The sequence below is a fragment of the Panthera tigris genome, chromosome B2 (assembly GCF_018350195.1).
Source record: "Panthera tigris isolate Pti1 chromosome B2, P.tigris_Pti1_mat1.1, whole genome shotgun sequence".
Taxonomy (NCBI): domain Eukaryota; kingdom Metazoa; phylum Chordata; class Mammalia; order Carnivora; family Felidae; genus Panthera; species Panthera tigris.
In genome coordinates, this window is record NC_056664.1 from 29,466,394 (window position 1) to 29,487,373 (window position 20,980).

Genomic DNA, 20,980 nt, shown 5'->3' on the forward strand with positions numbered 1-20,980 from the left:
GTCTGGCCCCGCCACGTCACCTGGCCGGGAGTGTGGGTCTGGGGTGTGGAATGTCCCAGCGGGGTGTGAGGGGCTGCCGCTCCTCCTTCCCTGAGGCGTCTGGCTGCGGCCCAGCCCCGCTTGCCAGCCCGGGGCTTCCTCCGAGCACAGTCCCTGGAAGGAGGAGCCGAGAGTCGGCCCAGGTGAGGTTACTGGGGAAACCTAGGCCCCGCCCCCGGCCCGGCTCCACCCCCAGCTCAGCCTCCCCGAGGCCCAGACACCCCGGCGGCTGTCTCCAGAGGGGTACGTGCTCTTGGGGACCCCTGGGGATTTGGTCGGACTGGACGGTGGGAAGAGGCAATTCTCCGAGTGACCATGGGGCTGTCTATTAGTGTCTTAGCAGTCGGGCGTCCTTGGATTAGTGTGTTCTGGGGGTTTGGAGCTCTTGCCCGTATGTGCCTTAGCCTCTCCCGAGGGCCAACTTCTTCCTGGTAGTACTTTTGTGTACTTATCTGGTTAGGACTTCGTGTTTCTTTCTTGGGACTGTTGTCTGGGACTGCACGTAGGATGCGAGCTGATATCTGCTGTGAGGTGCAGTGAGGCCGAGATCTGCAATGGACTTAGAGATCTTTCTGAGCCGGTGACATTGATAGGTGGCTGGCAGGTGTGGAGAAGCGGTGTCCTGAGGCCTCTCACCAGAGCTCCTCTGTCCTGCCCACCTCACCCTGCCTCCTTGCATCCATCTTCCCTGGGACTCCTGGTCCTGGTCCTGGTCCTTCTGGGCTGTGTCCGATTTTCTCTTTGCCTCTATCCGCCTCAAGCCCCTCGCCTTGTACAGGCCTATCCCTGCCAGTGGTCAGAGCCTCAACCCCGCCAGGGCCAGAGCTGACTGGGCCTGAGGAAGGCTTGCCCTGAGGATTCCCGGGTCTTGAGCAGGAAGCCCAAAAGAACCGGTGTCTGGGAGTCTGGGCCCCAGGGTCCTTGAGAGGACTGAGGCGGGGGGGGGGGGGTGGAAGTAGAGAATGGGGCGAGGAGAAAGTGGGGGGCCATCAGGCTCTGGGAAAATCTGGGTTGGGGTGTACAGGACAGGAGGCAGGAGAGTGCCAGAGAGAAGCAAAAGTTGGTGGTGTGAAAAATGTGGGTCTTGGGGGCCTGGTTGGACAGGTGAGCCTGCCCCCTTCCTCCATCCAAACTCCTGCTGCTGGGTTGGGCACCCGGCCTGTGGGAACCTGCTCCTTCCCTGTGCCCTGGGGCTGCCCCCTTCACCTCCCTCTCCAGGAACTGAGCCCAGAAAGGGGGAGTAGGGAGGGGACCATCCCCTCCTGGGGCCTGGATTTGTGGGAGGCCCCAAGCAGGGCCTCAGCTTCGACTGTTCCCTTTAGTGGGGACCGCGGGGGTTGGGCCGCGCGGGTAGGCGGAGGGGGCTGGGCACGCCGCGTGGAGGGGACAGCTGGGTGGTTACCTGGGGGAGGCCGGGACGCATAGGGGAATGCGGGGTGGGCGTGGCAGCCTAGGGGAGCGCGCGGCCGGGAGGGCGGTGCCGGGCGTGGGAGCGGCGGGTACGACGCGGTCCTTGGAGGGGGAAGGGCGGCGACCCGGGCGGGCGGGAGGGGGAGCCGGGCTAGGGGGAGGCGGCGCCTGGGCCCGAGCCGCCCCAGCCCTGGCTCCTCTCCCCGGAACAGGCCCCCGACAGCTGCGCGCGGGAGCCGCCTCCCGACACCCGAGCCTCGCCGGCGCCTCCCCGCTCCCGGCTCCTGGCTCCCTGCGCCTCCCCCGCCCCTCGCCCAGCAGCCGAGGAGGCCCCGCTCCGGGGTCGCACGCAGGGGTCTTCCGGGAAGAGCGATGAGAGGTAGGGGGCGCGGCCGGAGGACCTCTGCGGGACGGAGGGGCGGAGGCAGAGGCCTGGGGCTCCGGGGGAGGCGCGGCGGCCGGGTGAGGGCCTGGCGGCGCTGTTCTTGGTTGTCCAGCCCCGCCAGGCGTGACCCTGCTGCCCTCCCCTCCTTCCCCCCCCCCCCCCCCCCCCCAGCGCTCTGGCTTACTGTCTGAATATGGGGGAAACCCCCTGATCTCCGCGAAAGTGTGTTCCAGCCTTGAGGAAGGACCCCTTTTACTCAGTGTGAAGGAACTGACCCACAGGAAGACAGGTGCTCGTGTGTGGTCTCACTGAATCATCTCCTCGGCCCTCTGGAGAAGTGGGCCTGCCCTCCCACCAGGCCAGTCCCTGTGAGCATCTGCTAACTGCTACGCCTCCACTCAGCTCCCAGTTGGGCAGCCTGCCCCCGGCCCAGCAGAGAGAGGCCCTGACACCCTAACCTGCCAGTGACAGCCTCTGGATGGTCATTTGGTTCTGTCGTGAGAATGTGTCACTGCCCGGTGAGCACCATCCTCAGTGTCCCATCCCCCACTCCCTTCCGCACCCCTTCGCACCCCCTCCGGGTCAGACTTCACCCAGCCTTCATCGCACAGGTCCCCTGCTGGCTGGACCTTCCTTTCCAACACCACCACCGCTATCCCCAGTCAGTGTCTGGTGCTGAGACTGCCTCTTGCCGCAGGCACTTAAGTGCATCCGGAGTTGAGTGCTACAGTGGACCCAGGTGAAAGCTGAGAGTATGGGAAAATGGAGCAGTGCCTCCTTATTCCCATTTCCTTCTGTTCCCCACCGCCTTGACTTCCCTCTGGCTTGGTCATGGTGTGTATTAAGGGGTGGGCCCCAGTGCTCTTGGGATGCTGTGCCTGAGACCTTGAGTGTGTGTGTCTCACACTGTCCTCTGATGGTAGGCTCGTGTGGTGTCTGTCATATTATGCTCACAGGTGTCTCAGGATGGCTATGTTTTGTTTGTTTGTTTGTTTGTTTTACAAACATTTTTGATAGTTTATTTATTTTGAGAGCGAGAGAGAGCAGGAGAGGGGCAGAGGGAGAGAGAATCCCAGGCAGGCTCTGCGCTGTCAGCACAGAGCCCCATGCAGGACTTGAACTCATGAACTGTGAGATCATGACCTGAGTCAAAATCAAGAGTTGGATGCGTAACTGACTGAGTCAACCCAGGCGCCCTGAAGATGGCTATTAACTAAGTGATGGGATTGGACTTTAAAGAAGGCCAACGTGTGGATGGAGTTGATGTGTGTGTGAGCATCTGCATTTGCCCCCGCTGGGAGTCCATGTGTGTAACAGATTTATGTGGATGTCACATGTGAGTGTCTCTGAAAGTATGTGAAGAGTTGTCTGTTACAGAGGGGGGTGTGGGTGTGGGTGTGGGTGTGGGTGTGTATGCTACATCTAACCCCAGTGTTTACGGGGCTCTGTCAGTAAGCTCTGTAAGCTGGCATGTCTGAGGTCTGTGTGTTTGGGAGGGGGTGGGTATACAGAGCTGTGTGGGTGTTGTCTGTGGTGGAGGGTGGGGGTGAGAGAAGAGAGGGAAGGACCTGCAGCAATGTCCAGGTCTCTGCTTTGTAATTGGTTGAAATGGGGTGGGGTGGGGTGAGGTTAGGGGTAAGTCTTCTGGGCCTGTTCTTCATGAGTCTGAACCCAGTGGAGAGAAATGAGGTGATTGGAGTGTTGGAGGGGTTGGATTGCCTCAGACATCTGTGTGTTTCTCTGCTTGGCTCTGTGCCCTGTGCTTCTGAGCCCGCTCTATTTACCTCTTGCTTTGTGTTTCTCGCCCCGTCTCCCCCTGCCTCCTATCCTCTGCCTGTCTTTGTATCTTTGCCCGGGGCTCCTCTAGCTCCGTCTGGCTCTGATGACTCATCTGGGATAGGCATGAAGGTTACCCACGGGAACAAGGGCCCCGCTGTTCCCGAGAGAGGTGGGGGTGGAGAGCGGCACCCAGGAATTCCAGGCCAGCCGCCTGGGACCTTGTAGCCTGCTCCCCTGAACGTGGCTCCTGGACCTCCAAGGGACCAGGTGTGATTCCTCTGGCTCTAGCTCTTCTTTGATGCCTGGGTGCCCCCCGCAACTCAGTCAGCCCCCTCAGCTGCTGCTTCAGAGCTGTGGGGTCTCAGCTGCCTCTTACATTCCTGCCCAAGAGCATTATGGGAGCAGCTGAAGGAGGACAAAGGGATGGGGGAGTGTCCCCCCACTCTTCCTACCTCCTGGGGTGACCTGGCTTCCCTGTCTTTAGACCCGCCCTCATCTCCAAGGCAACGCAGGCCTTTCCTAGCTCTGGGCTTTTCCTTCAGAAGCAGCCACCTTCAGAAAGTGCGACCTTGGGGGACAGGATGTCTGGGTCTTAGGAAGGGAAGACAGAGCAGGGAGAGCTGGAATGGGATGCTTTGGAACTGATGGCAGATATGGCACTAGGGGTCTCGGGATTCCAGGACCTGGAGAACTCAGTGCAGTCCTCCAGGAAGAGGAGAGGTCAGAACAGTTTTTCCTGCAGCTGGGGCTGGGGAGGGTACATACCTGGATTCACAAGGAGATGCCAATTGGAATGGTTTTAGGCCACGCTTGCCACCTGGGCCCTGGTGAAGAAGAGCAGGGATTCTCAAACTTTGATGGGCACAGATCACCTGGGGATTATATTAAAATGAAGATTCTTTTTCTTTCCTCCAATTTTTTATTTAAATTCTAGTTATAGTTAACACATAGTGTAATTTTGGTTTCACGAGTAAAATTTAGTGATTCATCACTTACATATAGCACCCGGTGCTCATCATTAAAGTGCCCTCCCTTAATGTCCATCACCCATCCTGCCCATCCCTCCCCCACCCCCCATCTCCCTCCATCAACCCTCAGTTTGTTTTCTACCGTTAAAGTCTCTTTTGGTTTGCTTCCCTCCCTCTTTTTTCCACTTCCCATATGTTCATCTATTTTGTTTCCTAAATTCTGCCAGTTTGCCTTCCTACCAACAATGTAAGAGGGTTCCCCTTTCTCCAAAATGCATATTCTGATTCAGCAGATCTAGGGTAGGGGTGAGATTCTGCCTGTCTCCTAAGATGCTGGTCCAGGGATTACACTGGGCTTAGTGCGGCTACAGAAGACAGTGAGATTGGAAGGCACTGGGGTCCCCCACTTCTCTTAGAATTCTGAGCTCCTAGGTGGAGAGGAGACCAGAGTTTAGGCCAGTGTTTGGCACATGGGAAGCATTCTAAAAATATAGCTGATGCTCTTAAACAATGACTGCTTTGTCACTTTCCTCCTATTATTCCCAAAGCAGCCCATTCTGTCTGTTGTTGGCTGTTGTGACTCTGTCTGTTGTGACTCAGTCTCCTTGATTGCCCTTTAACTTACCCTACTACTTACCACTTGTTTTGTCCCCTGCAGAGATGCTGCCTCCACCCCCTTAGGCCTGAGGAGTCAGGAGCTATGGGGCCAGGGGCCCTCTCATCTCTACTGTTGCTGTCGCTGCTCTTAGTGGCAACTGGAGATGCTGACATGAAAGGACATTTTGATCCTGGTAAGGAGATTGGCTCCTGGGTCCCTGAGGATGGGGCTTTGGGAGACAGAGTTCAGAGACCTTGACCCTCCGTGTGCCTGTGTTCACCCAGCCAAGTGCCGCTATGCCCTGGGCATGCAAGACAGGACTATTCCAGATGGGGACATCTCTGCCTCCAGCTCCTGGTCAGACTCTACTGCTGCTCGCCACAGCAGGTACCTGGCACCCCTGGGACTGCTCTGGAGGAACTTTCTGGGGCCTCTACTTGCCCTTCCAACTCCTCTGCCCATGCCAAGAGGCTTCTGGTAGGGCAAATGCCAATGAACTTCCCCACCCCCAATGCTGGGGGAGCTATAAATACAAGAGACAGAGACAGACCAGATGTTCCTTGTGATCTCTTGCCCCGTCCCAGGCTGGAGAGCAGCGACGGGGATGGGGCATGGTGTCCTGCAGGGCCTGTCTTTCCAAAGGAAGAGGAGTACCTACAGGTGGATCTGCGGAGGCTGCACCTGGTAGCTTTGGTGGGCACCCAGGGGCGGCATGCTGGAGGCCTGGGCAAAGAGTTCTCCCCCAGCTACCGGCTACGTTACTCCCGAGATGGCCACCGCTGGATGGACTGGAGGGATCGCTGGGGTCAGGAGGTAAGGCTGGCAGGGGCAGCCCCCAGGAAAGGCTGGTTCTCCTCTCTTCCCCACTTTAAATGCCACCTGTCCACTGACGACTCTCCCAATTTATACCCTCTCTGGCCCAAGACTTTCCCTTGAGCTGTATCTAGTGTTGCAAACCTGACTACCTTCTAGGCCTTTCCACCTGGATGTCTAATGGGTTCTCAAACCTACCATAAATTTCCCTAGTTGAACTCGAATCCCATTCCCACTCCACAACTGCTCCTCTCCTAGCTCAGGCCAGTTGCTCAGGCCATAAGCTAAGATACCGCTCATTTCTCTGGTCTCTCACCTGCTAGTTCCAAAGCACCAGCAAGGCCAGTCTGTTCTACCTCCATGATATTTCCTAAATCCAACCACTTGTCACCACCTCTACCTCTACCACCCTAGGCCCTGCTCACACCATCCCCAGCTTAGATGAACACACTGGTCTCCGGAACTGTTTTCCTGGCTCCTCTCTGTTTCCACCTGAGATCATATCTCCACCTAGTGGCTACAGACACTCTACCTGAGAAAATGCAAATCAGATGAGGTGCACTTGGCTTATAGCCCTCCACTGGCTTTCCGCTCTGCCAGAACAAAAGCTGAGCTCCGTCCTGGGTGCAGAAGCTTAGCTTGCCCTGGCTCTTGCCTGTATCCCTTACTTCTCTTTCCTATTCTTGTTCCACCTGGGCCCACTGGTTTTCTTGCTGTTCCTGGAACAAGCAAGGGTTTGTCCCACAGCCTCAGGACATTTTTGCATGCTGTTCTCTGTGCCTGGAAAGCTTCTCCCCCAGATCCTCAGGTTCTCCTTCCACTCAGTTCTCCTCTAAATATCACCTCCTCAGAGAGCCCACCTCCCCCTACTCCAGCTCCACACCCTGCCTCTTGTTCTTCACAGCTGTTTTTCCTACTGGAATCTCAGTACTGCAAGGGGAGAGGGGAGGGACGGATGTTTACCACTGAGAACTTGCATAGCTGGCACAGAGTAGGCACTCAACCAGTGCCTGCTGAGTGAACAGAGAGAATGGGGTAAAGGTGGGGGGAGCCAAAGCAGGGGTGCAGAGCTGTGAGGGACTGGATAGAATCTGTGCACAGCGGGATGGGTGGCTTAGAGACAAATGGAGACAGACAAAGAGTCGAGGCTGACACTGGTGGTAGAGGACAGACTGTCAGGCTGAGAGATGTGTCAGAGATCTTTGCTGCGGCCCCTTGTTTTACACATGCCTGGCTGTACCCCATATCCCTGTATGCTTAACACCACCCTTCATGAATCTCTCTGGCCACTGTGTGCTGGGCCAGGGAACAGCTGGTGACTGGGAAGTTAGATCCAACCTGTAGCCTTTCCCACTCATGCACGCTGTTTCCTGGGCAACAGGTGATTTTAGGTAATGAGGACCCTGGGGGAGTGGTACTGAAGGACCTTGGACCCCCCATGGTGGCCCGACTGGTTCGCTTCTACCCCCGAGCTGACCGGGTCATGAGTGTCTGTCTGCGGGTGGAGCTCTATGGCTGCCTCTGGAAGGGTGAGTCATTCAGACCCCCAAGAATTTGTTTCCTGGCCTGGGGCCTGGGGAGTGAGGCCTGGGGAGAAGGGCATCCAGGATCCTCTTTCTCTTGTTGGGAAGCTGTCACTCTGAGTGAGGAAGGGCCTGGCCAACATTGCCTCCTCCATGCTGGTGGGCCTGTGGAAGGACACAAGAAGGGAAATGACGCAGGGGAGGTGGCGGGAGGCTTCCTGCCTCTAACACCTCTTCTCCTATCCTGCCCCAGATGGACTCCTGTCTTACACAGCCCCTGTGGGGCAGACGATGTACTTATCTGAGGCAGTGCATCTCAATGACTCCACCTACGATGGACATACCACACACGCTGTTGGCGGGTAAATGAGGCAGGCCCTGCGGGGCATGAGCCTATGCGCTGGAGGGAGGATGCAGTGGATGTGTTAAGGAGTCTGGGCAGTGAGATGGAAGAAGTGGGGAAAGGGTTAGGTGGGGCCTTGGGGACACAGGATCAGGATTGAGGGTAGCAAGGCAACTACTAGCTCATGTGACTCTTTGTGGGAATTAGAAAAAGGCAACCCTTTGCTAATACACATCTGTTGGAAACTGTCACAGTAAATTCACACAACGTAGGTTGAATGGTGCCTCCGAGAGATGGTGCCTTCCTGCAGCTTGTAGCTGCAAAGTACCTTGACAATCCTGGGGTTGGAAAAGAGAGAACCACAGGAAGGAAGTTGGGGCAGGAGGTAGGGGCTGGTCCAGACTGGCTGGGGTTGGGGTTGCAGAGCACTTAAATGGGTGGCACTCTCTTCTCTCCCACCCTCCTCTTCCTTGGCTCCCCTGCTCTCCAGGTTGCTGTATGGAGGTCTGGGTCAGCTGGCAGATGGTGTGGTGGGGCTGGATGACTTTAGGAAGAGCCAGGAGCTGCGGGTCTGGCCAGGCTATGATTATGTGGGATGGAGCAACCACAGCTTCCCAGGCGGCTACGTGGAGATGGAGTTTGAGTTTGACCGACTGAGGGCTTTCCAGGCCATGCAGGTAAGTGCGTGCAGCTCTTAGGCAAGGTTATGAGACCAGGGTGGTTGCCCCTGGGGTGCTTGCCCAGGCTCTCTTGGCTTTGACCCTGTGTCCCTCCTCCCTTCCCCCCAGGTCCACTGTAACAACATGCACACCCTGGGAGCCCGCCTGCCTGGTGGGGTGGAATGTCGCTTCAAGCGGGGCCCTGCCATGGCCTGGGAGGGGGAGCCTGTGCGCCATGCCCTGGGGGGCAGCCTGGGGGACCCCAGAGCCCGGGCTGTGTCAGTGCCCCTGGGCGGCCGCGTGGGCCGCTTTCTGCAGTGCCGCTTCCTCTTTGCTGGGCCTTGGTTACTCTTCAGCGAAATCTCCTTCATCTCCGGTAAGCCCCTGGTCTATGCCCAATCCTCAACCTCTGGGATCGCCAACCCGCAGTACCCACTCCTGGCACCAAAGTATCCACTCCTGGCACCATGTTTATGTAGCACTCATGAGACTTTGCAAGCAGGGATGCTCCAAATAATTTGAACACCTCCCTACCCCTTCCCCCCATCTCTGTCTTTTACTTTATGAGCCCTTCACTCATGACTGATATTGAGCAAGTAGGACAGTGTTGGCTGTAAAAATACTGAAGTACTCTGTGCTGGTTAAGAAATAACCTCTTCTCCAGGCTTCCTTATACCCAGCTCCCCACTTGGGCCTCTCTCTGGGAGTCCTGCCTCTCCCCATAATCCAGCACCTAAAAAGTTGACATCCACAACAGCCAGGCCCCTCCCATTCTGACTGGTTGGTACATATACCCAGTGTCAGCCCTGCTCCTGGAAGTAGAATTCCGTAGGTCTCATGCAAGTAGCTTTTCTTTGGTCCGTCTTCCCTATCTGACTCCTTCCTTTCTTCTCTTCCTTCTTTGCAGATGTTGTGAATGACTCCTCTCCAACTTTGGGGGGCACCTTCCCACCAGCTCCCTGGTGGCCACCTGGCCCACCTCCCACAAACTTCAGTAGCTTGGGTGAGCAGCCCTGGGGCCTCCTCCTGGACAAGTGTATTCTGGGCTACTATCCCTCCATGCCCCGCCCCCAACTTGGGTAGGAAGTGGTTCTGACTCTCCAGTGCTTCTGATTCTCTGTCTCTGCCAGAGCTGGAGCCCAGGGGCCAGCAACCTGTGGCCAAGGCTGAGGGGAGCCCGACTGCCATCCTCATTGGCTGTTTGGTGGCCATCATCTTGCTGCTGCTGCTCATCATTGCCCTCATGCTGTGGCGGCTGCACTGGCGCAGACTCCTCAGCAAGGTGGGCAGAACAAGGGCAGGGCCCAAGCTACAGGGTGGGTGGGTGTGGGTAGGAGGTGTTGGGGGGTATAGCCTGGAGAGGACAGACAGTGTGTGGGTGTGGAGAGTGAGGCCAGGCTGAGGCCAATGTGTGTGGGGAATCCTGATTAGTTTGGGTCCTGCAGGGACCACAGAACATTGTCTAATTAGAATAATTAGAGGTGGGCTTAGTAAAGAGATAGGTTATAGAGGAGTGGGCAGATGTATGAAAATTAGAAGGAGTAGTGCAATTTCCACAGATCTGTTACCGCCCATAGGCCTGGAAGATGAGAGGAGGGCAGTTGCTGGAAACTGGAGGAGTGAGTCTGGGGAAAGGGTTCCTTGAGAGGGGCAGTGGACTTTGCTTCAGGGACACAGCTAGCCTAAGTACACCTCTCAGGGAGAGGCTGGGAGCATAATCACCCTGACCTCACTTCCCGCCTGCCCAACAAATTCCTCTTGGGCCAACCCAAACCAAGCCTGTTGATACAGTCCACACTGGTCCACCTTCTGGGGTAGAAGCTGGATGGGAAAGGTGGAGAGTGGAGCTAGAGAGGCAGGGAGGAGCTAGAGGAAGAAACCTGGCACACTCTGAGCCCATGCCTTCTTGGCAAGAATCAGTGGTGGTGATATGCATGAAGGTTGAATGATTCCATAATTATCTGGTCAGATTTGGGTTGGAATCCCAGAATGGTACATCAGGGGACTCACTCGTATGCTCTTGAACCTCTGTTTCTTTACCTGTGAAATAGAGTTAATAGTAGATACAACTGTGGGACTGTCGTGAGGACTGAAGGGGAGAAGGTGGGCATGGCATTTAATGAGCTGGAATCATGCACTAAACAGTAGCCACAGTTAACCTTCCCATTCCCATGACAAGGCTGAGCGCCGGGTATTAGAAGAGGAGCTGACAGTTCATCTGTCTGTCCCTGGGGACACCATCCTCATCAACAACCGCCCAGGCCCTCTTGAACCACCCCCTTACCAGGAGCCCCGGCCTCGTGGGAATCCGCCCCACTCTGCTCCCAGTGTTCCCAATGGCTCTGGTAAGACCTGCTTTGTTCTAGTCCCACCACCATCCTCTGCCTGTTTTCTTATGGTATCCCTTTTCCTCTCTGTTCCCATTCCCTTTTCCTGTCTTCTCCAGATTCAACTCATTTTCTTATTTCTGTGCCCCTGGTCACCACACTCTGTGTCACTCCATGTCCCTACCATATAATCTTCCTTAAGAATTTTCTATGTATTACCCATAATCCCTAGTGGCCTTATCCTGTCTCAGTGTCCCATACACATCTCTCTTCTCTATTGTTCCCTCTCATTATGTCTTCCTGGCCCCTCTCCTTTCTCCTAGATTCACTGCATTCATTCCGTCCATCTGTCCATCCATTATCCATCCTTCTATCTGAATTCATACATCCATCCATCTATCTGTCCATCTTTTTGTCTATCCACCATTTGACCATTTGTCTATCATCCATCCATCAATAAATATTCACACATCTATTCATCCATCCATCATCCATTCAACCACCCATCCATCCTCTGTCTATCCATCTATTCATCCATTATCAATCCATGTTCATCTATCCATTCACCTATTCATCCATCTATCCATCCATCCACCATCCAGCCATTCATCCATCATCCACCTATTCATCTATTCATACATATTCATCCATCTATTTGTTCATCTCTCCATGCATCCATCCATCTATCCATTCATCTATCACCCACCCATTCATCTACTCATATATATTCATCCATCCATTTGTTTATCTGCCTATCCATCCGTCCATTCAACTATTTGTCATCCATGCATCTATCCACTGATCTATCCATTCCTTCATTCATTATTCATCCAGCTATCCAGCACCCTCCAGACCCTTGTTTTATCCTGTCCCTGTCTCTCAGTACATCCATCCCCATCAGCTCTGGTCTTGCCCTATTCCAGGTCTCCCTGTCTGTCTAGCCTTGAGTCTCATCCCTTCCCCGTGTCTCCCCCCCTTCCTTTTCCCGACAGCGTTGCTGCTCTCCAATCCAGCCTACCGCCTCCTTCTGGCCACTTACGCCCGTCCCCCTCGAGGCCCCGGCCCCCCCACACCCGCCTGGGCCAAACCCACCAACACCCAGGGTAAGCCCCTCTGCCCCTGGGCTTCTCCAGGCTCCCCATACCTCTACTGGGGCAGGGAAAAGTCCTCACATCTTGCACTCCCTCCTCTCCCTGCTGTGGCCTCTTCTGCTCTCCTGAGCTCCCAAGGAGGAAGCTCTTATGCCTTTAGCTCTGTGCTGTGCTTGCTCCTTCTTAAGGCCTTTCCCTTGAGCAGAGGAGCAGAAAGCTCAACGGTTCTCAGCTCTGTCCTCCTTTTCCTCTTCCACCCCATCTTTTTTGCTCTCCAGACCCAGAGAGGAGGTTGCTATGCTGACCCCAGGTTCTCTTGTAACTCCTTCTTTGTTTCCCCTCTCTAGAGCTGCCAGGAGGAGGGCCTCTCACCCTGGGTGCTTGCCCTCTCCCCCCATGTGTTCTCTCTCTGCAGTCCCAGAGGTGAAGGCTCACACCCTGCCCTTCCTGTCTGCTCCTCCTCTTCTTGATGTTGCCTTCTCATTGTTCCCCCCTCCCAGAGCTAAGAGAGGACAGCTCTGCTTCCTCTTCTTTGTCTGTAGTTTCCTTGTTGTGCTGGCTGTGAGGAACTGTTCTCCTCTCCTCCTTTCTGTGTGCCCCTGTCTCTGCTTGTCTTTGAGCTTGGGGTGTTGGGTTAGGGAGGGTTTGGGTAACCACAGCAGGGAGGAGCCAAGGCTGAAAGCAAGGGGGTGTGAGGTGGGTAGAACAGCTGTGAACAGGAGGGGCTGACAGTGAGTGGAACAAGGGTTTGGAAAGTAGGGGGTGACTGGATGACTGGCACCATCCTTCTTCCAGTGGTGGGTAGAGGAATTCCTCTTCCAGCCAAGAGTTACCTCATGGTCTCTTGGGCTGTGCTGGGATCCCTAGAGAATAGACTTTATGTCATTCTTTGTTCAACCATTTCTATTGCCTTAAACTCTGGAACAGCTAACTCTCATCTCATGCCAGCGTCTTCTCTGGTTTGAGGTTGGTGGGTAGAATACCAAGAAGATGGAGAGTAGTCCGAGTCTTTCACCCAACAGGGAGACAGGGGGCCTCTGGGAGCCTGCGGTGGAGAGCCATGGCTCTCAGGGGCTGCTCCTGATGCCTTGTCCTGTCTTCTTTCCCCTCAACTTTCCAGCCTGCAGTGGGGACTATATGGAGCCTGAGAAGCCGGGTGCCCTGCTTCTTCCCCCACCTCCCCAGAACAGCGTGCCCCATTATGCCGAGGCTGACATTGTCACCCTGCAGGGCGTCACTGGGGGCAACACCTACGCTGTGCCTGCACTGCCCCCAGGGGCTGCTGGGGATGGGCCTCCCAGAGTGGATTTCCCTCGGTCTCGGCTCCGCTTCAAGGAGAAGCTTGGTGAGGGCCAATTTGGGGAGGTAAGGAAGATCCCTGCCCAACTCTCAGTAGTGTCTCGACTATCTGGGACTCTGATGCCATGCCCATATGTCCCTCTTGGTTGGAATCTGTCAGCTGTGACTGTGTTATTCCAATTGACCCTGTGACCTCAGTGAACTGTGTGACTATCTAACAAATGAGCTTTCCCCAGGTACATCTGTGTGAGGTAGAGAATCCTCAAGATCTGGTCAGTCTTGATTTCCCCATTAATGTGTGCAAGGGCCACCCTTTGCTGGTAGCTGTCAAGATCCTACGGCCAGATGCCACCAAGAATGCCAGGTGAGGAGCAGGCATGGTGTCTGGAGATAAGGAAGGGAGGCCATGAAGAGTGGGGAGTGATCTAGAGACCAACAGAGGGGGAGTGTCTGGGGAAAGAAGTTTCCATCTTAGGCTGATCTCAGCCCAGGTCTCAGTGCCACTAGTGAGTTAGCTTGTCTGCTGGGGTTAGGGTGCTGGTCTACATGAGCAGGAGAGATGGTGCAGGTCAGCCCCTCAGTGTCCCTGCCATCTACCTGCTTCTCTAGGAACGATTTCCTGAAGGAAGTGAAGATCATGTCGAGGCTAAAGGACCCAAATATCATCCGGCTCCTGGGCGTGTGTGTGCAGGACGACCCTCTCTGCATGATTACTGATTACATGGAGAATGGTGACCTCAACCAGTTCCTCAGTGCCCACCAGCTAGAGGACAAGGCGACTGAGGGCCCCCCCGGGGATGGGGAGGCTGCCCAGGGGCCCACCATCAGGTACCCACTTACTTAGGCTGGCCCTTCCCTGAGAGCTCCCCAAGGCGGTCTCCTCTCCCCTTGTTCCAAACCAGAGGGAGAGAGGGGAGCATGGGATAGGGAGGCAGGTAGATGTTCAGGGGGGTGGGAGCTGGGATGAGGAACATGTGGCCATGTTCATCTGGGGACTGAGGAGCAAAAGGCCAAAGTTACTATCTTGTAGATGGTGAGGGACTTGGGCTCTGTCAGGCATCCCCCGCCGTTCTCACCCTTGCCTGAGTCCAGACAATAAAGCGTAGTTCCCTGGGTCATATGAACCAAACAAATGTTGAGTGGGCACCTACCCCTGGCCTCTACATGGGCATTCCATCTCTGCACCAGAAATAGATGTAACCCAGTCCCAGGGAGTGGGCTCCCCTTCCTCTCCTGGGAATCTGTGAGATGGGGATCAGTCTGGGGCTGCCCCAGTGACCTTCTGTTATTGGTTCCCTTCCTCAGCTACCCCATGCTGCTACACGTGGCAGCTCAGATTGCCTCGGGCATGCGCTATCTGGCCACCCTCAACTTTGTGCATCGGGACCTGGCCACAAGGAACTGCCTGGTTGGGGAAAATTTCACCATTAAAATCGCTGACTTTGGCATGAGCCGGAACCTCTACGCTGGGGACTATTACCGAGTACAGGGCCGGGCAGTGCTGCCTATCCGGTGGATGGCTTGGGAATGCATCCTCATGGTGAGAGGCCCTGAGAGAGGCATGCAGGGTGCAGGGGAGGGGAGGTGGGGGAAGACAGGGCATGGGGAGGCCAGGGGAGGAGAGCACAGGCTGCTCTGTGGTCTTGGTCAGTCACTTGCCTTCCCTGGACTGCAGATTCCTCCTCAATAAAGTGAGGGTTTGGGCCAGTGCTCTGCAAGGTTCTTTCTGGCTCTAGGGCCCAGAGAAAGTGGGGAGGAGTGGTATGATGGGAAAGGGTCCAGGAGCCAAAAGTGGGTACAAGAGCTGGAGTCTAGGTGGCAGAGAGCAAGAGAAGTAAGGAGAGACAGGAGGCTAGAGATAGAAAGGTGCGAGTTGGGAGAAAATCAGGACCAGAAAATGGGGGGGGGGCAGGGTGGGGAGGGAGGGTGGGTAGAAAAGGAAAGAGGCGAAAGAGAGGACTAGACCCTGAGAAAGAAGGCAGAGCCAGAAGGAGGGAGGAGCAGACTTGTTGGGAGAGGGGGCCAGCCAAGAGGGAGTCCTGCTGGGGTAAGTGCTAAGTGGACACGGGGCTCCCTGTGGGGAGAGGAGGAGGGTTTGTGTGGCCTGATGCCCTTGTCTGCCTTTGTTGCTTTATCCACATACCAGGGGAAGTTCACGACTGCAAGTGATGTGTGGGCCTTTGGGGTGACCCTGTGGGAGGTGCTGATGCTCTGCCGGGCCCAGCCCTTTGGGCAGCTCACTGATGAGCAAGTCATCGAGAACGCAGGGGAGTTCTTCCGGGACCAGGGCCGGCAGGTCAGAACAGAGGAGAGGGTTGTGGGTCTGGGAGGGCCAGAGCCTGTCATCTTGGGGACTAAAGAACATTTGTTCCCTGCCTATCATCCACCCCACCACAATGCAGGTATACCTGTCTCGGCCCCCTGCCTGCCCACTAGGCCTGTATGAGCTGATGCTTCGGTGCTGGAGCCGGGAGCCTGAGCAGCGACCACCCTTTTCCCAGCTACATAGGTTTCTGGCAGAAGATGCTCTCAACACAGTGTGAATCACACACCCAGCTGCCCCTTCCTCAGGGAGGATTCAGGTGAAGCCAGAGGCAATAAACAAGAGGATTTAACATCACCCCCACTCCATTCCCATTCCCGACCACCCTTCACCTCTGAGAGAGAGGCAGTGTGACCATAGGTGGGCTGGGCCTGCCAGGGAGCTGATGCCTTCCCTTCCTCGGACACACTCTCATTTCCCCTTCCTGCTCCCCTCCTGGAAGCCTCGGCCACCCACCCAGCTGGCCCTGTGGATGGGATCCTCTCTGACCTCTTCTAGTCATCCCTGGGGGGTAAGATGGGGGCAAATGTAGGGCAGACACTGGATAAGGCCTATTGGAGCACCTGGGCCCCACTGGACAACACTGGTTCCTGGAGAGAAGGCTGTGGCCTCCCCAGCCTCTCTTTCCGTCACACACTGGACCCCACTGGCTAATAACCTGGGGATGAGGAGGACAAGAAAGGGAGGATGTTCCCGTGTTGCCTTGTTCTTACTCCTGGAATGGTCCTTGGCTTTGGCTTCTCCCTCCTCTATCCTCTGAAACACTGGACCTGGGGGTGATTCCTGTCCCCTCCCCCCCCCCCCTCCCTCCAGCCATCCCTACTTCCCACCTGCTGTGTTGTAGCTAGAACTTCTCTCAGCCTGTATGTTTCTGTGGATTAAGTACTGGGATTAGGGGAAAAGAGGGAGCAAGGGCCTGTGGCCTTGGGGTTGGACATCTCTGTTGTAGCTGCCATATTGGTTTTTCTATAATCACTTGGGGTTTGTACATTTTTGGGGGGAGAGACACAGATTTTTACACTAATATATGGATCTAGCTCAATGCAATTTTAATATCCTGCACTAGGCAGGTAATAATAAAGGTTGAGTTTTCCACAGCTGTGAGTGGGTTTCTTGGGGTTTTGGTAAAATCTGCTTCCTGTATCCACTCCCAACGCATTTCCTTTCTTCTCCCTTTTTCTCCTTCTCCCCATTCCATTTCCTACTGTGTATTTTGCCCAACACAGTGTTCTGTTGTCTCTCTATAAGCCAGGTTCTTGCCTCTGGGACCTCAGGTCCTACGTGAATGTATGAACCTTGTCAGCTCCATTGGGAGCTCTGCAGGAGGCTTGGAGGGGGGTGAATTAGGCCAGGGGTCTTAACCTTAACCCATGGAACCCTTTGGCAGTGTCAAGAGGTCTACTGATTCCTCCTGAGAATTATTTTAAAACCCATTACACAGGGACCCCTGGGTGGCTCAGTCTCTGTTAAGTGTCCAAGTCTTGGTTTTGGCTCAGGTCATGACCTCACGGTTTCCTGAGTTCAAGCTCCATGTCAGGCTCTGTGCTGACAGTGCAGAGCCTGCTTGGGATTCTCTGTCTCTCTCTCTCTGCCCCTCCCCTATTCATGCTGTCTCTGTCTCTCTCAAAATAAATAAATAAACTTAAACATTATAGGGCGCCTGGGTGGCTCAGTCGGTTGAGCGTCCGACTTCAGCTCAGGTCATGATCTTTCTGTCTGTGAGTTCGAGCCCTGCGTCGGGCTCTGTGCTGACAGCTCGAAGCCTGGAGCCTGTTTCAGATTCTGTGTCTCAATCTCTCTCTCTGCCCCTCCCCCACTCATGCTCTGTCTCTCTGTCAATAATAAATAAACATTAAAAAAAAACTACACACACATAAATGTGTATATATCACATATATATCACAGAGATCAATTGAGTTTACTAAAATGTTTAAAAAACATTTAACTGTTTAAAAAAACACAGTAACCTACATATTTCTTTTAAATATATTTAATAGGGGCGCCTGGGTGGCTCAGTTGGTTGAGCATCCGACTTCGGCTCAGGTCATGATCTCACGGCTCATGAGTTTGAGCCCCATGTCGGGCTCTGTGCTGACAGCTCAGAGCCTGAAGCCTGCTTCCGGTTCTGTGTTTCCCTCTCTCTGCCCCTAACCCACTCGCATTCTGTCTCTGTCTCTCTCAAAAATAAATAAACATTAAAAAAAATTTTAAATATATTTAATAACAAGATCTAGCAGCAGGTGTAGTAACTCTTAATGTCTCCAAATAGTAATAAGCATAAGAAATACTTGACACTGGGAGATTTCTATAAAGGTAGTGGGATATGAAAATAGATGTGGTATCTTAGTGACAAGACCCAGGTCCTACTAATACTACTGAGGGTTTTGCTCATATTCATTCTTGGAGGGAGTGCCAAATTTCAGTTAGAGATTAATAAAAACAGAGGTGTAATTTTTTGGGGGGGGGCCAATTCTAGGACTCCCTTCCAGGGTCTGGAAGTCCCAGGGGGAGAATCCTTGGATTAGGCTGATCAAATGTACAGATGACCTAATAGGTGTGAGCTCTTTGGATGGGAGCTAGAATCAAGAGCCTAAATTATCTCAGAGGTTTGGAAGGATGAGCCACAACCACCGAGAGAGTATTTAACAGAGTTTAAATTGGTTGGGGAAAAAAAAAATCACTTGCAAGTATTGGACAAGGCAGACCTATCTTGATGGAAGTTCCTGTGAAATAAAGACCCTGGAGTCTTGGTTGATGATATTCACAAAATGAGCCAAATGGGTAATGAAGATACCAATAAAGATAGTTAAATCTTATGTTGAATTAATAGCCCCTTGGGATCCAGGTCACAGATTCTGCTGAAACCTATGAAGGTCCGAACACTGTGACCCATGTTTTAAGACATGCATTGATGGGTCAGGAGTTTAGAGGCCACAACCCAGCATGGTGAACAATGGAAGCCATAGCAATGAGCCGAGAACTCCATAGCTCTAGGCCTATGCAACCACCTAGTGTTCATTTGAACTTGTCTTGGTGTGTTCAAAGCTGCTCCTTCATGGTTTCCTGACTCAGTGAATGGCAGCATCATCCACTCAGCTGCACAAGCCAAAAACCTGGGGAGCATCCTTGACACCCTTTTCCTCTACCCTCACCTCCCAAGTGCAGTCTATCATGAAGCTCTGTTGATCTTTCCAGATTTCCCTCAAATTTATCATTTCTATCTGCATCTCCATCCTGACACACACTACCTCCATCTTGTTGGGACCACTGCAGTGGTCTCCCAGGGTTTGTTCTTGTTCTCTGATTTGTTTTCAGCCCTGCAGTCAGACATAAATCTGACCCCCACTACTTTATTTCAAATCCTTTAATGGCTCCTGTTGACCCTAGAGTAAATAAAATCTTCTGACCAAGTTTGCCCTCTCCTTCCTTCAGCATCCTTCCCCACCCTGTCTTTTATGTATCACTGGCCTACTTTCAGTTCTTGTAAGTGGCCATAGTCCCTCCTGCCATGGCCTTTGTAGAATCTTGTTCCCCTGCCTGGAACATAGTTCCCTGCTGTCTTTGCCTTGTTAAGTCCTGCTTGTCCTTCGGCACTCTTCCCTGACGACCAACCAGATCAAATCCTCTTGATGCTCTCAGAACACACGACTTCTTTGTCGTACTTACTACAGGTGTGATTTTTTTTAAAAGAAAATAATAACCATAATATTTTCTGAGCACCTACTATGTGTCAGGACCATCCTTATTACATATTATATCTTTTTTAATACAACATATGAAATAGTTAAAATTATTGCCATTTCACAGAAAAGAAAACGTCTCTGTTCTAAGCAACTTGCCAAAGGCAGCACAGCCAGGAAGCTACAAAACTGGTAAGAAGCAGCCAGTGGGCCCCTGGCTCTGTGTTCTCTCTCCAGGATGCTGCCTGAGGGGAGGAGGTTGTGAACTCTCCACCACACTCTGGATAATCCTAAAAAGGAAAGTTCCTAGGAGCCCAGGCTGATTATTTTCCTAAAGGCCAGCTCCAGAAACTCAGCCTGTGCTCATTTCTTGACATCAGACAACTAGCCCCTATTCACTGCATCCCTTCAAGCAGGGCTCACCAAGAGAATCTGTGATCATAGACATACATGGTCTCTAGATGCATCATCCAATAGGTAGCGAATAGCTACATGTGGCTATTTATTGAGTGCTTGAAATGGAGCGAATGTGACTGAGGAACTTAATATAAAATTTTTAGTTATGGGGCACCTGGGTGGCTCAGTTGGTTAAGTGTCCAACTTTGGCTTATGTCATGACCTCGTGGTTTGTGAATTCAAGCCCCAAATCCAGCTCTGTGCTGACAGCACAGAGCCTGGAGCCTGGTTTGGATTCTGTGTCTCCCTCTCTCTCCGCCCCTCCCCTGCTCCTGTCCTCTTTCTCTCTCTTAAAATAAATAAACATTAAAAAAAATTAAAATTTTATTTTAGTTAATTTAAATTTAAATAGCCACAGGTGGCTAGTAGCTCCTGTTCTGGACAGGGTGGCCTTAAAGAGTTTTTGCTACACTGCAGGAAACTGTGACCGATCTTCCTAGCTTCCCCTTGCTTGCTCTTGTCAAAATGAAGCATATGACCTATTGCAGTTTTACATAAACACAGAAGCTTCTTACAAAGATGGCATTGAACTATACATGGCATTTTGTAATCTGCTTTTCTTCTCCTCATGATAGGTTGTACATAGCTCAGTCACTCTGCATACAGTATCCTAAGTGTTGCCCAGTATTTTACATTGTTGGAATGACCCACATTTTATCTAACTAACCCCCCATAATGGACATTCAGGCTGTTTCCATTGTTTTCATAATACAATAACAACTTCAATAAACATCTTTGCATGTAAATCTCTGTATCCATGTGGGAGAATTTCCATGATACATTTCTAAAGGTGGAATTGGTAGGTCAAATGGCAGCCACATTAAAATAATTGGTACATACTGCCAAATTGCCCCCCAAAAGGTGTGACTATGTCAACTTTCAACAAAAGTATAGACTACTGTATGTTTTTCTGTGGTGACAACATTGAGGTTTATATATATATATATATATATATATATATATATATATATACACACACACACATACATATACATTATATATACATTAATATATATTTTATATGTGTATATATACATATGTATTTTATATGTATATACATATGCATTATATACACATGTATATATATATATTTGCTAATCAGATATTGTATTGTTTCTTTAATTTACTTTACCTTAATTACTGGTGAAGAAAGCTTTTTCATTTGATTATAAACAATTTGTATTTCTTCTGTTTATTGCCTGTTACATCTTTCTACAATATTTCTATTCTGTTCTTTTTCTTCTTGCTTTGTAAAAGTTCTTTGTATTGTCTATTTTGTCAAATATT

General features: G+C 52.7%; 1 protein-coding gene across 9 annotated transcripts; it reads left to right on the top strand.

The window, feature by feature from the left end:
* Positions 1–220: 220 nt before the first annotated feature.
* DDR1 (discoidin domain receptor tyrosine kinase 1) lies at positions 221–16,654 on the top strand. 9 transcript variants are annotated; one of them, XM_042985909.1, is made up of 21 exons: positions 221–282; positions 1,662–1,828; positions 2,006–2,352; positions 2,446–2,573; positions 5,240–5,372; positions 5,464–5,566; positions 5,764–5,992; positions 7,374–7,521; positions 7,769–7,877; positions 8,349–8,535; positions 8,647–8,893; positions 9,425–9,520; positions 9,648–9,799; positions 10,697–10,862; positions 11,837–11,947; positions 13,056–13,300; positions 13,471–13,598; positions 13,844–14,062; positions 14,540–14,774; positions 15,381–15,530; positions 15,637–16,654. In XM_042985909.1, exons 5-21 carry the CDS (start codon positions 5,282–5,284, stop codon positions 15,775–15,777), a joined length of 2,757 nt encoding a protein of 918 aa, XP_042841843.1. In that variant the 5' UTR covers positions 221–282; positions 1,662–1,828; positions 2,006–2,352; positions 2,446–2,573; positions 5,240–5,281; the 3' UTR covers positions 15,778–16,654. The 9 variants fall into 9 exon arrangements, with proteins under 9 accessions (XP_042841843.1, XP_042841841.1, XP_042841839.1 ...); XM_042985907.1 differs by lacking the exon at positions 2,446–2,573 and having other exon boundaries at positions 2,006–2,123; positions 2,237–2,352; XM_042985905.1 differs by lacking the exon at positions 2,446–2,573.
* The last annotated feature ends 4,326 nt before the right edge of the window (positions 16,655–20,980 follow it).

Coding starts and splice junctions, on each gene's coding strand:
- DDR1 (XM_042985905.1), top strand. Junction 8,536..8,646: donor GGGCTTTCCAGGCCATGCAG/GTAAGTGCGTGC, acceptor CCTTCCCCCCAG/GTCCACTGTAACAACATGCA. Junction 14,775..15,380: donor CTTGGGAATGCATCCTCATG/GTGAGAGGCCCT, acceptor TCCACATACCAG/GGGAAGTTCACGACTGCAAG.